This window comes from Rhinopithecus roxellana, chromosome 19 (assembly GCF_007565055.1).
Source record: "Rhinopithecus roxellana isolate Shanxi Qingling chromosome 19, ASM756505v1, whole genome shotgun sequence".
Classification (NCBI taxonomy): domain Eukaryota; kingdom Metazoa; phylum Chordata; class Mammalia; order Primates; family Cercopithecidae; genus Rhinopithecus; species Rhinopithecus roxellana.
Genome location: NC_044567.1, coordinates 4,508,173 through 4,525,637, shown reverse-complemented (window position 1 = coordinate 4,525,637; position 17,465 = coordinate 4,508,173). Strand labels below are relative to the sequence as shown.

General features: G+C 41.3%; 1 protein-coding gene and 1 long non-coding RNA gene across 4 annotated transcripts in view; one reads left to right on the top strand and one right to left on the bottom strand.

Moving 5' to 3' along the window:
- LOC115894788 overlaps positions 1 to 17,465 on the top strand; it is a 58,168-nt gene that overhangs the window by 13,257 nt on the left and 27,446 nt on the right. The window lies entirely within an intron of this gene.
- Positions 942 to 17,465, bottom strand: part of NPEPPS (aminopeptidase puromycin sensitive) — a 98,288-nt gene continuing 81,764 nt past the window's right edge. For all 3 annotated transcript variants that reach the window (XM_010379358.2, XM_010379359.2, XM_030923088.1), the window contains 6 exons: positions 11,596 to 11,738; positions 10,477 to 10,533; positions 5,702 to 5,809; positions 5,016 to 5,171; positions 4,403 to 4,450; positions 942 to 2,438 (listed from right to left, as the gene is read on the bottom strand). In XM_010379358.2, the coding sequence (XP_010377660.1) occupies positions 2,286 to 2,438; positions 4,403 to 4,450; positions 5,016 to 5,171; positions 5,702 to 5,809; positions 10,477 to 10,533; positions 11,596 to 11,738 (665 nt within the window). In that variant the 3' untranslated portion in view covers positions 942 to 2,285. The remainder of the gene's footprint in view (positions 2,439 to 4,402; positions 4,451 to 5,015; positions 5,172 to 5,701; positions 5,810 to 10,476; positions 10,534 to 11,595; positions 11,739 to 17,465) is intronic.

Sequence of the window (17,465 nt, the reverse complement as noted above, 5' to 3'; positions counted from 1 at the left end):
TAATTTTTGTATTTGTAGTAGAGACGGGGTTTCACCATGTTGCCCAGGCTGGTCTTGAATTCCTGACCTCAGGTGATCCACCCATCTTGGCCTCCCAAAGTGCTGTGATTACAGGCGTGAGCCACCGCACCCTGCTCTCAAGTTCTCCTTCCTATTCCTAGATGGGAAGGAGCGAAGAGTAGGAGCCAGAAGCTAGAGGGGGCTGCTTGATAAGAGCTGTGGTCTTTGGTAAAAGGACACAGACAACCCATGTGACCTGGCAATGAGAAAGTCAGAGTACTCTGACCATCTTTTCCTCATGTCTTTTCATCTTCTTTGGATATTACTAATTGGATAAACACAAGCTCAAGTCAGAGGACAAGGGAGCCATTCATGCAGTCCATGTGGGTCAGCACCCACTGGGGTCCAGAGTGGGATGAAGAGGGGTTCTGAAAGGAAAATGGAAGACATCCAGTATAACCTCTCCCTGAATGTAATTCAAACTACTTAACTATTACACAGAAAAATCATGTATATGCTGAAAGTAAAATAACCTGTTTCCAGAATTTCTGATTGTAAAATTCTGAGTTCTTCAATTAAAACTGCATTTTTCTCAGTCTTTTTGGTGCCCCTGCTTCACTGGTGCCTTAAGCACATTTGGAGAGCCTGAGGGCAGCCCTGAGCATGGTGCCTGGACTAGGGTGCCTCAAAAGTAGGGACTGAGGAAGTCTCAAGTTAATTCCTGAATGCGGACTGTAAGAGTCTCCGAGAGAGTTTTGAGAATGTAGAACTGATTTAGAATGAATCTCAGGATTTTTCTGTTAGGATCTATAGATTAGGAATTAAGGAACTGGATTTTCTTGAATTTGAAAAATCCTATGATAGTATAACTTTGCATAAGCCTACTGAATGATAGGAAAGTTTTTAGTTTCTTATCAAAGAGAATAAAGTGAATCAGGACATCAATTTCACATTGACATTTTTATTAACGCCAACTGTTTTTTAATTATTATTTTTTTAAAACAATAGCACAAAAATGTTTCAAGGAAGCAGTCTCACAATCTGATGGCCTTCTGAAATACAGTTAAGCCACACCAAATATGAATTTATGTTAATAACAAAAAAATTTTAAGAAAAAGAGAAAAAGGTAGGGAAAGAGGAAGGGAATGAGATTTAGATTTAGAACTCATTGGATTAAACAGGTGAGGCTTGTTAGTAGGATATACTGTTGAAGCAAACAGTGGCACACACAGGCTTACAGTCTGTTTTTTAAACCAGTTACCACTAATGTAGAAGCCCTGCAGCAGTTACCACTGACTTCTTGCACACATAAAATGAACCAGGAGAAGCCAGTGTTGACACTGTTATGAAGAGGTTCAATAGTTGGCTTGTCAGACAACTAAGACCATTTTTAGCAGAATAACTCATTCAGAAAGGCCTGGCTGAAGATCTTTTTATTTCTATTGTCTCACCTGTGAATTTCAGGGTTCTTATAAGTCATCTTTAAAAAGAAAGAAAAAATAATGTATATCAGTTTCTCTTATTTAATGTGGCTATGAAAGATGTTTCCTTATTATTTCTTTATCTCTAAGAAGGACACTGGGGAATGGGGGTTGGGGTGGAACTAAAGGGAGGAAAAAAACCAGAACAGGGTAGGTTTTTTAACTTTTTTTTTTTTTTTTTGGCCAAGGGGTCACAAAGAAGGGAAGGCAAGGAGGAAAACTACAATCCTTGGTTCAGATTGAGTTATGCAGGAAAATATATCTTCCTGGCCAATCCCCATGCCAAAAAAAAAAAAAAAAGCCACTTGGAATTATGCACTGACTCCAACTATGTTATGCCAGCTATCAGCCTTTTGTGTTTAACCATTCCCAGAAATGGATGCCACCCTTGGCTTATAGGCTGCTTATAGAAACCACTTCACAAAAATCCTCTTCACCAAGAAGCCTCTAGTTTCCTTTTGGTAGGTTATAAAAACAGAACATCTGTCATTAACAGTAGAGTGTTAAATACTTTTAACCACTGACAAGGCTTCAGAAAGTTTCACAGTTTCGTTATGCTCTATTTTATTACTATCATATTTACATTTTTATTTTTTATTTATTTTTTGCTGAATTGCTGATTTTCCTTTTTCAATAGAATTTAATTCTGGAGTGTGAGCAGGAACCAGTTAACTACATTCATTGTCCAACCCCCACTGGTTTGAAAGAAGACTCCAAATTCTTGGCATATGAATCAGCTGTTCAATAGCTCCACCTTATCCCTGCAGCGAAGCAGCAGAACCGCCAATGGCGGCACCTCAGGATTCACACTGTAGGTGGTGAGGCCTTCCGCTGAAGGAGGTACTGGTGGATGCTCTCAGCATCTCGCTTTAGCCAAGCGGCATTCAGCAGAATATTTTCACAACACTGCTGGATGGTACGCTCAGCTGAAGGAGCTGGGTGACTCTCGAAGAAAGCCTGTTATAAAACAACCAAGAATGCAGGATCATTACTAGCAATAAGAAGTTAATATTACAGGTTATGAAAAAATAACCACTGGTCTATATGAAGGATGCATAACCTTCAGGCATGAGAATTTACCACTACCACCCTCAGGCTAAAAGAAAACAAGCAACTGCATATAGGAATTCTCCCCTTAAATATTATATGCTTAACAACCTCATCAAAAGTTAATAAAGAGACAGAACCTACTGCTTTTCTTTTAGGCTAATCGTGTAGTGGTAAATACAGTCTTTGGACTTAAGACTTGGAACTTGAATCTAGGCTTTGTCATGTACTAGCTTGTGAATGAGAAAATTAACTGTTTTAAGTCTCAGTTTCCTCAACTATGAGAAAATATTTACTCCAGAAGATTAAAGAGACAATCCATATAAACATTTGACAAAATACCTAGCACAGAGTACTTAAGGATTCAACACATTTTGGCTGCTTCAAATAAAGATTAATTTGTAAGAGATGATAATACAAAGAAGTTTAAATTGCTGCTGTGCCCTAATAATTTAACATCCCACAGTCTTTTTTTTTTTTTTTTTTTTTGAGATAGGGTCTCACTGTGTTGCCCAGGCTAGAGTGCAATGAAGCGATCATGGCTCATCGCAGCCTCAACCTCCTGGGCTCAAGTAAACCTCCTACCTTAGTTTCCTGGGTAGCTGGGACCACAAGCATGCACTCCCAGGCCTAATTTATTTTTCCTTTTTGTAGAGATGGGGTCCTAGCATGTTGCCCAGACTGGTCTTGAACTCTTGAGCTCAAGCAATCCTACCACCTCACCCTCCCAAAATGCTAGAATTACAGGAATCCAACATTTTTAATACAGTAAAACAATTTCTAAGTTTATAATTTATCACAATGCTTAATGATTAAAAGTTGAATAAACTTTTCTAATAGTTTCACAGAAAACAAAGCAACTCTTAAACACCAACTGGCAAAATGATGAGGCTTTTCCTTTGAATTAGTCACCACAGGAGTGAAAGACAGAATGACTAATCCATCTGATTAAACATAGACCTTTTAGAAATCAATAACCTTATTTACAGAGATGACAATTGCTACTGTTCCAAGGCTCCTAAACATGGTTCAGTTCTCAGGGCCTCAAGTCTTTTTCCATTCCATTTCAGTAAGTAGTACTAACATTTACACACCAGAAACCTGAGGATTATCCTGGGTTGTTTTCTTCCTCTCCCAGATATGCTCACAACAGAGAAGCCAATCAATAAATATTGTTGAACTAATGGTTAACAAATTCAAGCCCTTGAATCTCCTTCATTACTCCATCTCCTCCACTACTGCCACGACCCTACTGTAAGCTATTCTATCATTCTTGCTGGGAGAGTTAGCTTCCCAACATCTTCTCTTCCTCATTCCAAACTATTATCTACATTGCAGCCAGACTGAAATTTTTATAACACAAATCAGATCAAGTCACTGCCTTGTTTTATAAACCATTTGAAGGCTTTCCATCATTTTTAGGAAATTTTTTATTTTTTCTTTTTGAGACAGAGTCTCACTCTGTCACCCAGGCTGGAGTGCAATGGCATGATCTCAGCTCACTGCAACCTCTGCCTCCTGGGCTCAAGCGATTCTCCCGCCTCAGCCTCCCAAGTAGCTGGGATTACAGGTGTGCACCACCATGCCCAGCTAATTTGGGGTTTCACCATGTTGCCCAGGCTGGTCTTCAACTCCTGACCTCAGGTGATCCACCCGCCTCGGCCTCCCAAAGTGCTGAGATTACAGGTGTGAGCTACCATGCCCGGCTATTTTTAGGAAATTCTTAATATGGCCTATACGGCCCTGCATGATGTCTTTCTCTAAACAAAAACACAGAGATGCTACAGTACATTATCCCAACACTATAATTACAACCAGGTTATTGTTTTTACTTACTAGATTGAAAAGTGAAGAGTAAACAGTGTTTTCCTTACCTTAACCTCTCCAGCCATTTTATCAACTGCAAATCCCTCAACTGATAGCTGTAAAACAATGGTTTTAAATAGTAAGTGAAACTAAAAGAGGCTGGGAACAAACTTCCATTTACCCTAAAAACAAATCATTATGTTCTCTGCCAACTTCAGTCTGTTATAAAGGATGTGTGATGGGAGATGGAGAAGTCCTTAAATAAAGCCAGTAACTATTTAAGGAAACTTTTTTTTGAGACCGAGTTTCACACTTATTGCCCAGGCTGGAGTGCAATGGCCTCATCTCACCACAACCTCCACCTCCCAGGTTCAAGCAATTTTCCTGCCTCAGCCTCCCAAGCAGCTGGGATTACAGGCGCACGCCACCACGCTTGGCTAATTGTTGTATTTTTAGTAGGGACAGGGTTTCACCATGTTGGCCAGGCTGGTCTCGAACTCCCGACCTCAGGTGATCTGTCCACCTTGGCCTCCCAAAGTGCTGGGATTACAGGCGTGAGCCACTGTGCCTGGCCATAGGAAACTTTTAAAGAGCAAAGACCACAATGTATGGGTGTAGTGAATCATGGATGTCACTCAATAATATCCATGATTAGCAAGCTACTCAAAATTTTTCACATACCTTTATTAGTCTGGATATTAAGAATCCTCCCTGGTATCGGTTATAAAGTTCTTCCCAGTTGTCCTTTATGAATTTCCAAGCAGCTTTCCTTCCATGCTTGCTGCCTCCAGCTACTCCACCAATTACCGATACAGTGTCCTGTGGACGTACCTCTTCCTAAAAAAAGAAAGAGCTAAAAGTCTAGTGTATCAAAAACATATTCTGGTACCAGAAAGTGCAACATACTGTTGACACTGAAGTAATCACACTGAAGACACTTATTCCTTGTTTTAGGAATAACTGGCACCAGAAGTTCTCAGCAAAGAGGATAATGTTTAACCTAAAGATCAACCAAAATAAGAATGAGGTACTGAGACAGGTTCAGACAGACAGACTGCTCAACAGATACTTGCTTAGGAGCCTATAGGTTTAAGAAAGGAAGAGACACAAAGTAAGCAAAGGCATAAGCCAGTTTCCCAGTTTTCAAGAGTCCCTGTCCTCATAGTTTCCATTCTGGAGAGAGAATTCTGATTCTCGCCACTAGTGGGAGAAAAACAGAAGTCAGTAACAAAAACTCAAGCCAGTTGATCTGGAAAAGGAAGCTTTAGTTAGGGTTAAGGCAGCTCAAGAGGATCAGAGCTGAATCAGAGACACTTGTCACAGATGGCTAATGATTCACTCTAAATGCAGTTTTCACTGTAACTTACTGAAAGTGCAAACGTGAGGACTTTTTGAATCAGGTCAGGCAAAAGAGTAGCGCCAAGGACTCTTTCGATTCGGTTTTTCTCTTCTTGCATATCTGCTTGTTTATGAAGCTACAGGAAAAAAGATAAAGATTGGAATAGTTAACTCTCCCTTGGATGTTCTGTATATAATTGTATGAGCTTCTTCCCCAATAAGGTAAAACTTAGGTTCTATATTCTCACTAGGGAAGAATGGCAGGACATTACATTAACAAAAGAGAATACTTTTCAAGATGCTTTGGGCCGGGTGCAGTGGCTCACACCTGTAATCCCAGCACTTTGGGAGGCCGAGGCGGGTGGATCACCTCAGGTCAAGAGTTCGAGATCAGCCTGGCCAACATGGTGAAACCCCATTTCTACTAAAAATACAAAAAAAAAAAAAAATTAGCCAGGTGTGGTGGTGCCCACCTGTAATCCCAGCTACTCGGGAGGCCGAGGTGGGAGAATCGCTTGAACCTGGGAGGTTGCAGTGAGCCAAAATCGTGCCACTGCACTCCAGCCTGGGCAAGAGAGCGAGACTCTGTCTCAAAAAAAAAAAGAGAAAAAAATGATGCTTTGGCACTAAATTTGTCATCTGCTGTTACACTAAATAAATCACTAGATGTAAATGCTCACCAGATGAACAGCCTGTCATTAGTTCAGACTAGTTTAACATCAAGATCTACGAGGTAAAATCTATCATAGCCAGATTCTTTATATTATTGATATCTGGCTAATGTTCTGTGTTAAAAGAACAAACTAATCATTAGTCATCTTATACCAGTTCATCAAATTACTTTATAATAGTGAAAAACTGAAAATGAATACTGTAATTACTTATAAAAATGCATTATTTAAAGTTATATTTTAAGAATATCTCATGATACAAACATGTTCTTATATTTAAGTATATGTAAGAAAGTAGACAAAGGAGAATGATCCTAAATTAAAAAAAAAAAAAAAAAATATATATATATATATATATAGCTGGGCACAGTGGTTCACGCCTGTAATCCTAGCACTTTGGAGGGCTGAGGTGGAGGTCGCAGTGAGCCCATATTGTACCACTGCACTCCAGTCTGGACATCAGAGCAAGACTGTGTTTCCAAAAAAAATAGGGGTGGGGGAGAACCCCTGGAAATACATCAAAATGGTAGTATTAATTAATGATGGTTTCTGATCAGTGGGATTATGCATCTTCACACTTCTTTTTTTTTTTTTTTTTTGAGACGGAGTCTTGCTCTGTCGCCCGGGCTGGAGTGCAGTGGCCGGATCTCAGCTCACTGCAAGCTCTGCCTCCCGGGTTTACGCCATTCTCCTGCCTCAGCCTCCCGAGTAGCTGGGACTACAGGTGCCTGCCACCTCACCCGGCTAATTTTTTGTATTTTTCAGTAGAGACGGGGTTTCACTGTGTTAGCCAGGATGGTCTCGATCTCCTGACCTCGTGATCCGCCCGTCTCGGCCTCCCAAAGTGCTGGGATTACAGGCTTGAGCCACCGCGCCCGGCCGCATCTTCACACTTTTTAACTGCAAAAGCAGCACATACTGAATGCAGAATATCTGAAAGACAGAGAAGCATAAAGAAAAAAATAAAATTACTACTATATGTACATTATCAAATCTGGAATGAGAGCATGTTATACATGCTGTTTTTGCTACCTGCTTTTTAAATTACAGGTAAGTTTTATTTTCCTCTTTACACTTTTCTAGTCTCTAAATCTTCCACAGTAAATATATAAAATCTTTTTTTCATAATCAGAAACAAAATGTTATAATTCTTAAAAATTAGAACTATAAATGTATAAGAGCTATGTATCCAAGACAATTTAGACTCTTTTGATCTTTTCTACCCCTTAAGATTTAACACTGACCAGAGTGTCATATCTGGAGACCTCATCAAAGCTCTCAGTTTCTTCTTCCTTTCCTTTGGACATTTTTTTTTTTTCCAATAAACAATTTTATTTTATAAGAACTAGAGATGGGGTCTCGCTATGTTGACCAGGCTGGTCTCTCTCTCTCTCTCTCTTTTTTTTGAGATGGAGTCTCGCTCTGTTGCCCATGCTGGAGGGCAATGGTGTTAGCTCACTACAACCACACCTAGCTAATTTTTCTATTTTTAGTAGAGCCGGAGTTTCTCCATGTTGCCCAGGCTGGTCTCGAACTCCTGGCCCCAAGTGATCCTCCCATCTGAGCCTCCCAAAGTGCTGGGATTACAGGCATGAACCACACCAAGCCTGGCCCCTTTCGACTCTTGAGAAGTAGTGCAGTAAAACAGAAAGGACCTTGGGAGATCTGGATTCTAGTCCCAGTTTAGCCTCTAGCTGTGTGATCTTGACTAAGTCCTTAATCCCTCTGGGTCTCAGTTTCCCCATGTGTAAAATGATGTGGGCAGACAATTTCTAAGGCCCTTTTCAGCTCAAGGTCTGAACCTCTGGCTTTCAGGAAGCATTTTCCTCCAAAGATAACCTGTTGAATTCGAGTCCACTAGATGGCACTCTAACACCATATTTCAAATATACTATGAATTAATGTTTTTTAACCCTGCCACATTATTCCTAAATTACCGTCATAAGACAACCCTCCTCATCTCTTACCAAATGGCTTCTTGAAGAACCATGATTCAGACTTCATTAGAGCTATTTCCATAGTGAAGCTGATTATCGTGAGCTCCCTTGTGTTAAATAAATGCAAACTCTTAATAAATACACATACTTGTGGAAAATCTTAAAAGTGCCATGACATGAAAATGTCAAAGTATCTGCCATGAAATTTTCAGAACCCCTATTTTTTTCCATATCATCATGGAATTGATGAAAAAAATATCAAATATCCCATTTCATACATATCATTTATAGTACACAGGTTCACAGAATATTAAGACTGAGAAGGGACCTTAATGGTCAGGTGGAAGGTAAACTCAAACTAACTTTTTTTTTAGGGTCTTTTTTTAGACAGGGTCTTGCTCTGTCACCCGGGATGGAGTTCAGTAGCGCAATCATAGCTCACTGCAGGCTTGCACTCCTGGGCTCAAAAGCTCCTCCTGCCTTGGCCTCCTGAGAAGCTGGAACTACAGGTGCATGCCACCATGTCCAGCTCTCCCAAATATAACTTTTATATTCTTAGAAAGTAGGCCAGGCATGGTGGCTCACGCCTATAATCCTAGCACTTTGGGAGGCCGAGGTGGACGGATCACAAGGTCAGGAGTTCGAGGCTAGCCTGGTCAATATGGTGAAACCCCGTCTCTACTAAAAATACAAAAATTAGCTGGGTGTGGTGGCAGGTGCCTGTAGTCCCAGCTACTCGGGAGGCTGAGGCAGGAGAATCATGTGAACCCAGGAGGCAGAGGTTGAAGTGAGCCGAGATCACGCCACTACACTCCAGCCTGGGTAACAAAGTAAGACTCCGTCTCAAAAAAAAGAAAGTAAACCTATTACAACATGGGTAAAGCAGTACATTTTGAGGCACAGTTTCTTAAAGTTTATCTTTTCAGACATCCTAATCATTTTTCAGAGGATCTGTTTAAAACCACAATATCAGAATTTAGATCTGCAATTATGATCATTAGAGCTATTTCTACAATGAAGCTGATTATCATGAACTCCCTTGAAGTCAGAAGAGTGTTGTTAATCCATGAAAGGTAGAGATAGTAAAGCACATCCCACTCCTGTCCTAAGCGTGGATCTTTTAACGAATGGGTTTTTAGGCACATTGTGCACATTTTATTTAATGATTAAAAAGTAGATTTGGCTACCTCCACCTCTCATGTAGCCAGTACACTCAAGCCATTTCCTTATAGACCGGTAACTATGGATAGGGACTGGAGATAGCATTTGCTTCACAGTACTACTGTTGATTCAAAGTTTCAAACAGATTGCTGCCATTATGAGGATATGGAAAGTTTTATCTATATTTTGTCTAAGTCAGAGTTTAATTATATGCCAACTACCCTGGGAAAACTAGAGAGGCTATGAAGGCAGGTGAATTCATTTCCTGTCTATTAATAAAGGACCCCGGCATAGCTCAAATGCTTGAGACACTTAATCATCATCTGTCTATCCCTTTTCTAAGTACAAAAACAAACCTCTTAAGCACAGAACCTAAGCACAGAAACAAGCCTTTTGCTTACAATGGGCAGAACCCCAAGTAAGTTTACACTGAAGATAAAATTTTAAAAAAGTGACTTGTTAATCAAAACAAACATTATTTCAGTGTTAAAATTTCAGCTGGGCACAGTAGCTCATGCCTGTAATCCCAGCACTTTGGGAGGCTGCGGTGGGTGTTATCACTTGACCTCAGGAGTTTGAGACCAACCTGGGCATGGTGAAACCTTGTCTCTACAAAAAACACAAAAATTAGCTGGGTGTGGTTATCACACCCAGCTACTTGGAAGGCTGAGGCAGGAGGATCACTTGTGCCTGGAAGGTTGATGCTGCAGTGATCCATGATTATGTCATTTTAGCTTGGGTGACAGAGTGAGACCCTGTCTCAAAAAAAAAAGAAAAAAAAAAGATTTCAGATGCATAAAGTGAGTAAAAAAGGTGGGGAAAAGTAAGATGTCTTTGGCATCATACTGATAATACTGATACAGTAATATATGGATAGACATATAATTTTCTCACAGTTTTAAAATACTTGCATGTCTACAATATGCATTTTTCTTTTCTAGGACTTTTTTTTTTTTTTTTAAACCATTTAGAGGTGTACTGTGTGTCTATCCAAGTTCAAAAGCAGGAAATGGGAGTCTTCTCAAATATACTTACTTTTAACATAATGTCTAAAGTAGTGCCATCACCATGCTTTAAAACAGTCAGATAGACCTACAAGAGAATACAGGGACAAAAAATAAGTCATTTGATTAAATATACCTTGTTTCAAGTATTCTAATACTAAGAAAAGACAGAAAGCCAGTAAACAATATTGTAAATGTTGGCTGGCTGCAGTGACTCACGCCTGTAATCCCTGCACTTTGGGAGGCCGAGGCAGGCGGATCACTTGAGGTCAGCAGTTCGAGGACAGCCTGGCCAACATGGCGAAACCCTGTCTGTACTAAAAATACAAAAATCAGCTGGGCGTGGTAGCAGACGCCTGTACTCCCAGATACTCAGGAGGCTGAGGCAGGGAGAACTGCTTGAACCCAGGAGGGGGAGGCTGCAGTGAGCCAAGATCGTGCCACTGCACTCCAGCCTGGGTAACAGAGTGGGACTCCGTCTCAAAACAAAAAAAGTAAATATTATAAATGTGGATATTACAAACGAACTGTAGTTAAGAAGCTAGCAGTGCCTGTGAGCAACCACAAAGGTAAATGGCATGTTGTACCAGCAGAGCACAGCAGCTATCATGGGTATATGCACAGCTAATCACATTTCAGCACTGCAATGCTGACTGAGAAACTTTAAACAAGTAAGAAGATGGCTATAAACCACTTAAATGGTATATATTAAAATAGAGTTAGATGTGCGTATATATTAAAATAGGTTTGTGCGTCAGTTCTTAAGTCAATTTTGGCACTTAAAAAAAGTTCCAGGCCGGGCATGGTGGCTCACGCCTGTAATCCCAGCACTTTGGGAGGCCAAGGCAGGTGGATCACCTGAGGTCAGGAATTCAAGACCAGTCTGGCCAACATGGCGAAACCCTGTCTCTACTGAAAATACAAAAATTAGCCGGCCGTGGTGGCGGGTGCCTGTAATCCCAACTAGCCAGGAGGCTGAGGCAAGAGAATCACTGGAACTGAGGGGACAGAGGCTGCAGTGAGCCAAGTAGCCACTGCACTCCAGCCTGGGCGACAGAGCAAGACTCCATCTCAAAAAAAAAAAAAGTTCCATGCTTCACAAAGTGATGTAGTTACCTATAAGTTAAGGGAATTTATCATGAAAACCTACAGGACTCCTCAGATCAGCGGAGAGAATCTGTTTTCCTTCCACGTGGTCCTTAAACCGACGACGGGCTTCTTCTAACGTTGCCTTATGTCCTGCTTTTCCTAGTTTTCCCAGAACCAAGCCCCTCAGGAGTGCATCTAGATGACCTGATTTGAGAGGTAAAAGAGACATAAGACTACTTAAAAAGCCTATTTTATAAATTTGTCATCTGGATATCTTATAATTGTGCTATACCAACTCTATGGTCTTGAACAAACACACTCAATTAACTTAATACCTGAGAGAATACTTGTTTTATGTTTATCAAATCATAAGAGTGATATGCTAAACAGACTAGACAAGCAAATAAAGTTGCTGACTTTCTCTGCAGTTACAAATGCCAACTATCTGAATTTACTGAATGTTTACTCAGTCTAGTTAACTACTCTGCTAAGGATTATGTGTGAAAAGGACAGGCTTACATCATGCAGTTTTGACCTAAGGTTCAAAGAAAGATCACATATGGTACTAGTATGTTCTATGTATAATAAATTGAAATCTTAGATTTTAAAAATGAAAATCTGATGGGTCGATGTTTAACATCATTAGTCATTAGGAAAATGCAAATCAAAACCACAATGAGACACCAATTCATACCCACTATGATGGCTATAATAAAAAAGATAATACCAAGTGTTGGCAAGGATGTGGCGAAATTGGAATCCTCAAACACTGCTGGTGGGAACACAATATGGTGTAGCCACTTAGAAAATCAGTCTGACAGTCCCTCAAAAGGTTAAACATACAGTTATGGTCAGGCACAGTAGCTCATGCCTATAATCTGAGCATTTTTGGATGCCAAGGCAAGAGGATCACTTGAGCCCAGGAGTTCAAGACCAGACTGAGCAACATAGCAAGACCGTTTCTACAAAACACTTAATAATTAACCAAGCATGGTGGCATGTGTCTGTAGGCCTAGTTACACAAGAGGCTGGGGAGGGAGGATCGCTTGACTCCAGGAGGTTGAGGCTGCAAGGAGGTTGAAGCTGCAGTGAGCCATGATCACACTACTGTACTCCAGCCTGGGCACAGAGCAAGACCTTGTCTCTTTCTTTTTTTTGAGATGCAGTCTCACTCTGTTGCCCAAGCTGGAGTGCAGTGGCATGATCTCAGCTCACTGCAGCCTCCACCTCCCAGGTTCAAGCAATTCTCCACCTCAGTCTCCCGAGTAGCTGGGAATACAGGGGTGTGCCACCAAGCCTGGCTAATTTTTTGCATTTTTAGTAGAGACAGGGTTTTGCCATGTTGGCCAGGCTGGTCTCGAACTCCTGACCTCAGGTGATCCACCCAAGTTGGCCTCCCAAAGTGCTGGGATTACAGGCGTGAGTCACTGCCACCCAGCCGATCATCTCTTAAAAAAAAACAAAAGGAAAGACAAGTGGTGGCTCACGCCTGTAATCTCAGCACTTTAGGAGGCCGAGGCAGGTGGAACATGAGGTCAGGAGATCAAGATCATCCTGACCAACATGGTGAAACCCCGTCTCTACTAAAATACAAAAAATTAGGTGTAGTGGCATGGACCTGTAGTCCCAGCTACTCGGAAGGCTGAGGCAGGGGAATCACTTGAACCCGGGAGGTGGAGGTTGCACTGAGCTGAAATCATGCCCACAGCACTCCAGCCTGGAGACAGAGTGAGACTCCGTCTCAAAAACAAAACAAAACAGAGTCATCATATGACTCAGCAATTTCACTCTTAGGTATATATCGAAAATAAATGAAAGCGTATGTCTACACAAAAACTTGTATACAAATGTGAATAGAATTCATAATAGCCGAAAAGTGGAACCAGTCCAAATGTCCATCAGTTAGTGGATAAATAAAATGTGCTATGTATCTACACAGTGGAATATTGTTCACTTGTAAAAAGGAAGGAAAGGGGCTGGATGTGGTGGCTCCCACCTGTAATCCCAGCACTTTGGGAGGCTAAAGCAGGCAGATCACCTGAGGTCAGGAGTTCAAGACCAGCCCGGCCAACATGGTGAAACCCCGTCTCTACTAAAAGTACAAAAATTAGCTGAGTGTGGTGATGCAAGCCCGCAATCCCAGCTACTCGGGAGCCTAAGGCAGAAGAATCACTTGAGCCTGGGAGGTGGAGGTTGCAGTGAGCTGAGATCACGCCACTGCACTCCAGCCTGGGCGATAGAGCGAGACTCTGTCTCTGAAAAAAAAAAAAAAGAATGAAAGGTCCGGGCACGGTGGCTCACACCTGTAATTGCAGCACTTTGGGAGGCCAAGGCAGGCAGATAACGAGGTCAAGAGATAAGAGACCATCCCGGCCAACATGGTGAAACCCCATCTCTACTAATAATACAAAAATTAGCTGGGTGTGGTGGTACACACCTGTAGTCCCAGCTACTGGGGAGGTTGAGGCAGAAGAACTGCTTAAACCTAGGAAGCGGAGGTTGCAGTGAGCCGAGATCGCACCACTGCACTCCAGCCTGGCAACAAAGCAAGACTCCCTTACAAAAAAAAAAAAAAAAAGGAATGAAGGACTGATACATGCTACAACACAGATGAACCTTGAAAATATTATGCTAAGTGAAAGAAGCAGATATAAAAGGCCAAGTATTTTATGATTCTATCTATATGAAATGTTCAGAATAGGTAAACCCATGAAATAGTAAATTTGTGGTTGCCAGGAAATGGAGAGTGACTGCTGGTGGATACAAGGCTTTTTTTTTTGGTGGAGGGGGAGGGACTGAGAGTGGGGAGGGTGAAGAAATTGTTCTGGAAATATGGAGGTGATAGTTGCACAATCTTGTGAGCATACTAACAAATACTGAATTGTATACTTTAAAAGGGTGAATTTTATGGTATTTGAATTATATCTCAAAAAAAGTTAACATCCAGGCAATAAATGATTCAGGAAAAAAGAAACAAGTTAACGGCACACAAATCTGATGAATTGCAGCAGTACAATGGACAAATAAAATGTAGTATATTCATATGATGAAATACTACTTAGCAATAAAAAGCAATGAACAACCTGGATATATCTCAGAAACATTATGCTGAGTGAGAGAGGTAGGTTTAAGAACAGAACACACATTATATGATTCTATGTATATAAAATAGAAGAGATAAATATTAATGTAGGTGAAAGAAATCAGAATGGCATGTGCCTGTGTGGGGTGGGCAGGGGAGGCTCAAGTAGTAGGGACCAATTAGGAAGAAGCCTCAAACAGCTTTCTGGGGGATGGAAATGTGGTATGTGTTTGCCGAAAGTCATGGAACTGTAACATTTAGATTATGCATTTTGCTGTATTTAAATCATATTTTAACCAAAAATAATTTTAAGAAAACCATCAGAGATCAATAGATAACTACACATTATTGTGATGATTCTTACAAGAAGTAATTTATAATTCTGGCTCTGATACTAACATGCTGTGTGATGCAAGCTAACATTTTATTATTTTGCCGTGTTTCATTCTCCTATCTCTATAGCTAGGAAATTGAAGGCATTCTCCCTATATTGTAAAGATGGTTTTGAAGTCAAAAAGTATCACATGATCATCATGAAAGAAAAGTGCAACACCCATTAATTTACCTGCATCTATATCCATGTACTCCTGTCACTATTCCTCTGTGCTCCTATCTAAAACCAACTCCTTAACTTCTGCACTGGATCTCAACTCCTCTTGATTATTCAGCTGTCACTACAGCAACAACCCCTCTCTCTCACAACATGAATTTTTCCATTACTACTGCATTATGTTCAAATAGTTGCAGAAAAATGTAACATAAAATCTCCCAACTTAAAAATTCCTTCCTTTACCCCACCTCTCTCGCGCCTAGCCCTTTTCTCTGATCTTCTCAGCAAAACTCCTTTAAAAAGTTGTCTAAGTGTGTTATCTCCATTTCCTCTCCTTCCATTCTAAAGAACCTGTTGCAAAAGTGGAGAATTCATTATTGTTCCCCACTACTACACAAAAATTGTTAAATGTAATATTGAATTAGGCTTCATCATTCTATTTGATTTAGTGTAGTAGCATCTGACACAGCTGATCACATTCCCTCTGCCTTCATCTACTGTTTCTTTTCATCTACTGTTTATTTAAATTCTGGGATACCCCTTCTCTCTCCTGGCTCTCCTTCTACTTCTACCTCACTGGCCAGTCTGTCTCTTTTGCTGATTCTTCCTCTTCTACACAATCTCTTTTTTTTTTTTTTTTTTTTTTTTGAGGCGGAGTCTCGCTCTGTCGCCCAGACTGGAGTGCAGTGGTGCAATCTCGGCTCACTGCAAGCTCCGCCTCCCGGGTTCACGCCATTCTCCTGCCTCAGCCTCCCAAGTAGCTGGGACTACCGGCGCCCGCCACCTCGCCCGGCTAGTTTTTTGTATTTTTAGTAGAGACGGGGTTTCACCATGTTAGCCAGGATGGTCTCGATCTCCTGACCTCGTGATCCGCCCGTCTCGGCCTCCCAAAGTGCTGGGATTATAGGCTTGAGCCACCGCGCCCGGCCACTTCTACACAATCTCTAAATCCTGAACTCAGACCTCTTTTTTCCACTTATACTCAGTCACTGGTTGATCTCACCCAGTTTTGTTTTGGTTTTTAAAGACATGAGGTATCACTATGTTGCCCATGCTGGGCTTGAACTCCAGGACTCAAGCAATTCTCCTGTCTCAGCCTCCTGAGTAGCTGGGACTACAGGTGTGAGCCACCACGCCCAGTTAATTTTGTATTTTCAGTAGAGATGGGGTTTCACCATGTTGGCCAGGCTTGTCTCAAACTCCTGACTTCAGGTGTTCCACTCCCCTCAGCCTCTCAAAGTGCTGGGATTACAGGTGTGAGCTACCATGCCTGGCCCCTGATTCCCTTTTACACCCAAATATGCTTCCATGCCAGGCACAGTGGCTCATGGCTGCAATCCCAGCACTTTGGGATGCTGAGGCAGGAGAATTTCTAGAGTCCAGGAGTTCAAGACCAGCCTAGGCAACATAGTGAAATCCCATCTCTACAAAAAAAAAAAAAAAAAAAAAAAAAAAAAAAAAAAAAAAAAACACATAGCTGGGTATGGTGCATGCCTGTAGTCCCAAATACTCAGGAGGCTGAGGCGGGAGGATAGCTTGAACCCAGGAGTTTGAGGCTGCAGTGAGCTATGACTGCACCACTGCACTCCAGCCTGGGCAACACAGCGAGACTTTGTATCTTTAAAAGAAAAAAATGTTTCTAGAGCAGTCTCCCCTATCCCTGTACATGGCAACTTCATTCTTCCAGTTCTACAGGCCAGAATTTGATGACACTTCTCTTTCTTTCCACCACACAGTCCATCCTTCACCAATAGTTTCAGTTCCACCTTCAAAATATACAGAGACTTACCACCTTTAAGTTCTAGTTGCAACCAGCATCTCAAATGGATTGCTAAAATAGCCTTCTGAATGGTCTCCCTGCCTCCTCTCACCTTCTTTTAGTCTGTTCTTCAGAAAGCCGAGTAAATCAAATCAAGTTCCCCTGCCCAAAACTCTCTAATTAGCGTGTCATATCACTCAATGTGAAAGTCAAAAAACTTCTCACTGTAACAAACAGGTTCTATAGGATCAGAAAGGTCTCCCATTGCCCTCTCCTACTCAATCCTGTCCTGAACTCAGCAGCTTTCTTGTTATTCCTCGAACACCCTAAGCATGCTCCCATCTCAGGTCTTTTGTACTTGCTGTTTCCTCTGTCTGAACCACTTTTCTTCTAGGTATCCTCATAACTCTCTCCTTCATGTCTCAGTTTATGCTCAATATTACCTTATTCGAGACAGTTTCCCCAAACACTCTCTAAAAAATAGTGGCCCAGCACTCCTTATTATCTGACACCTTTATTTTTCTTAATGATACTTCCTGC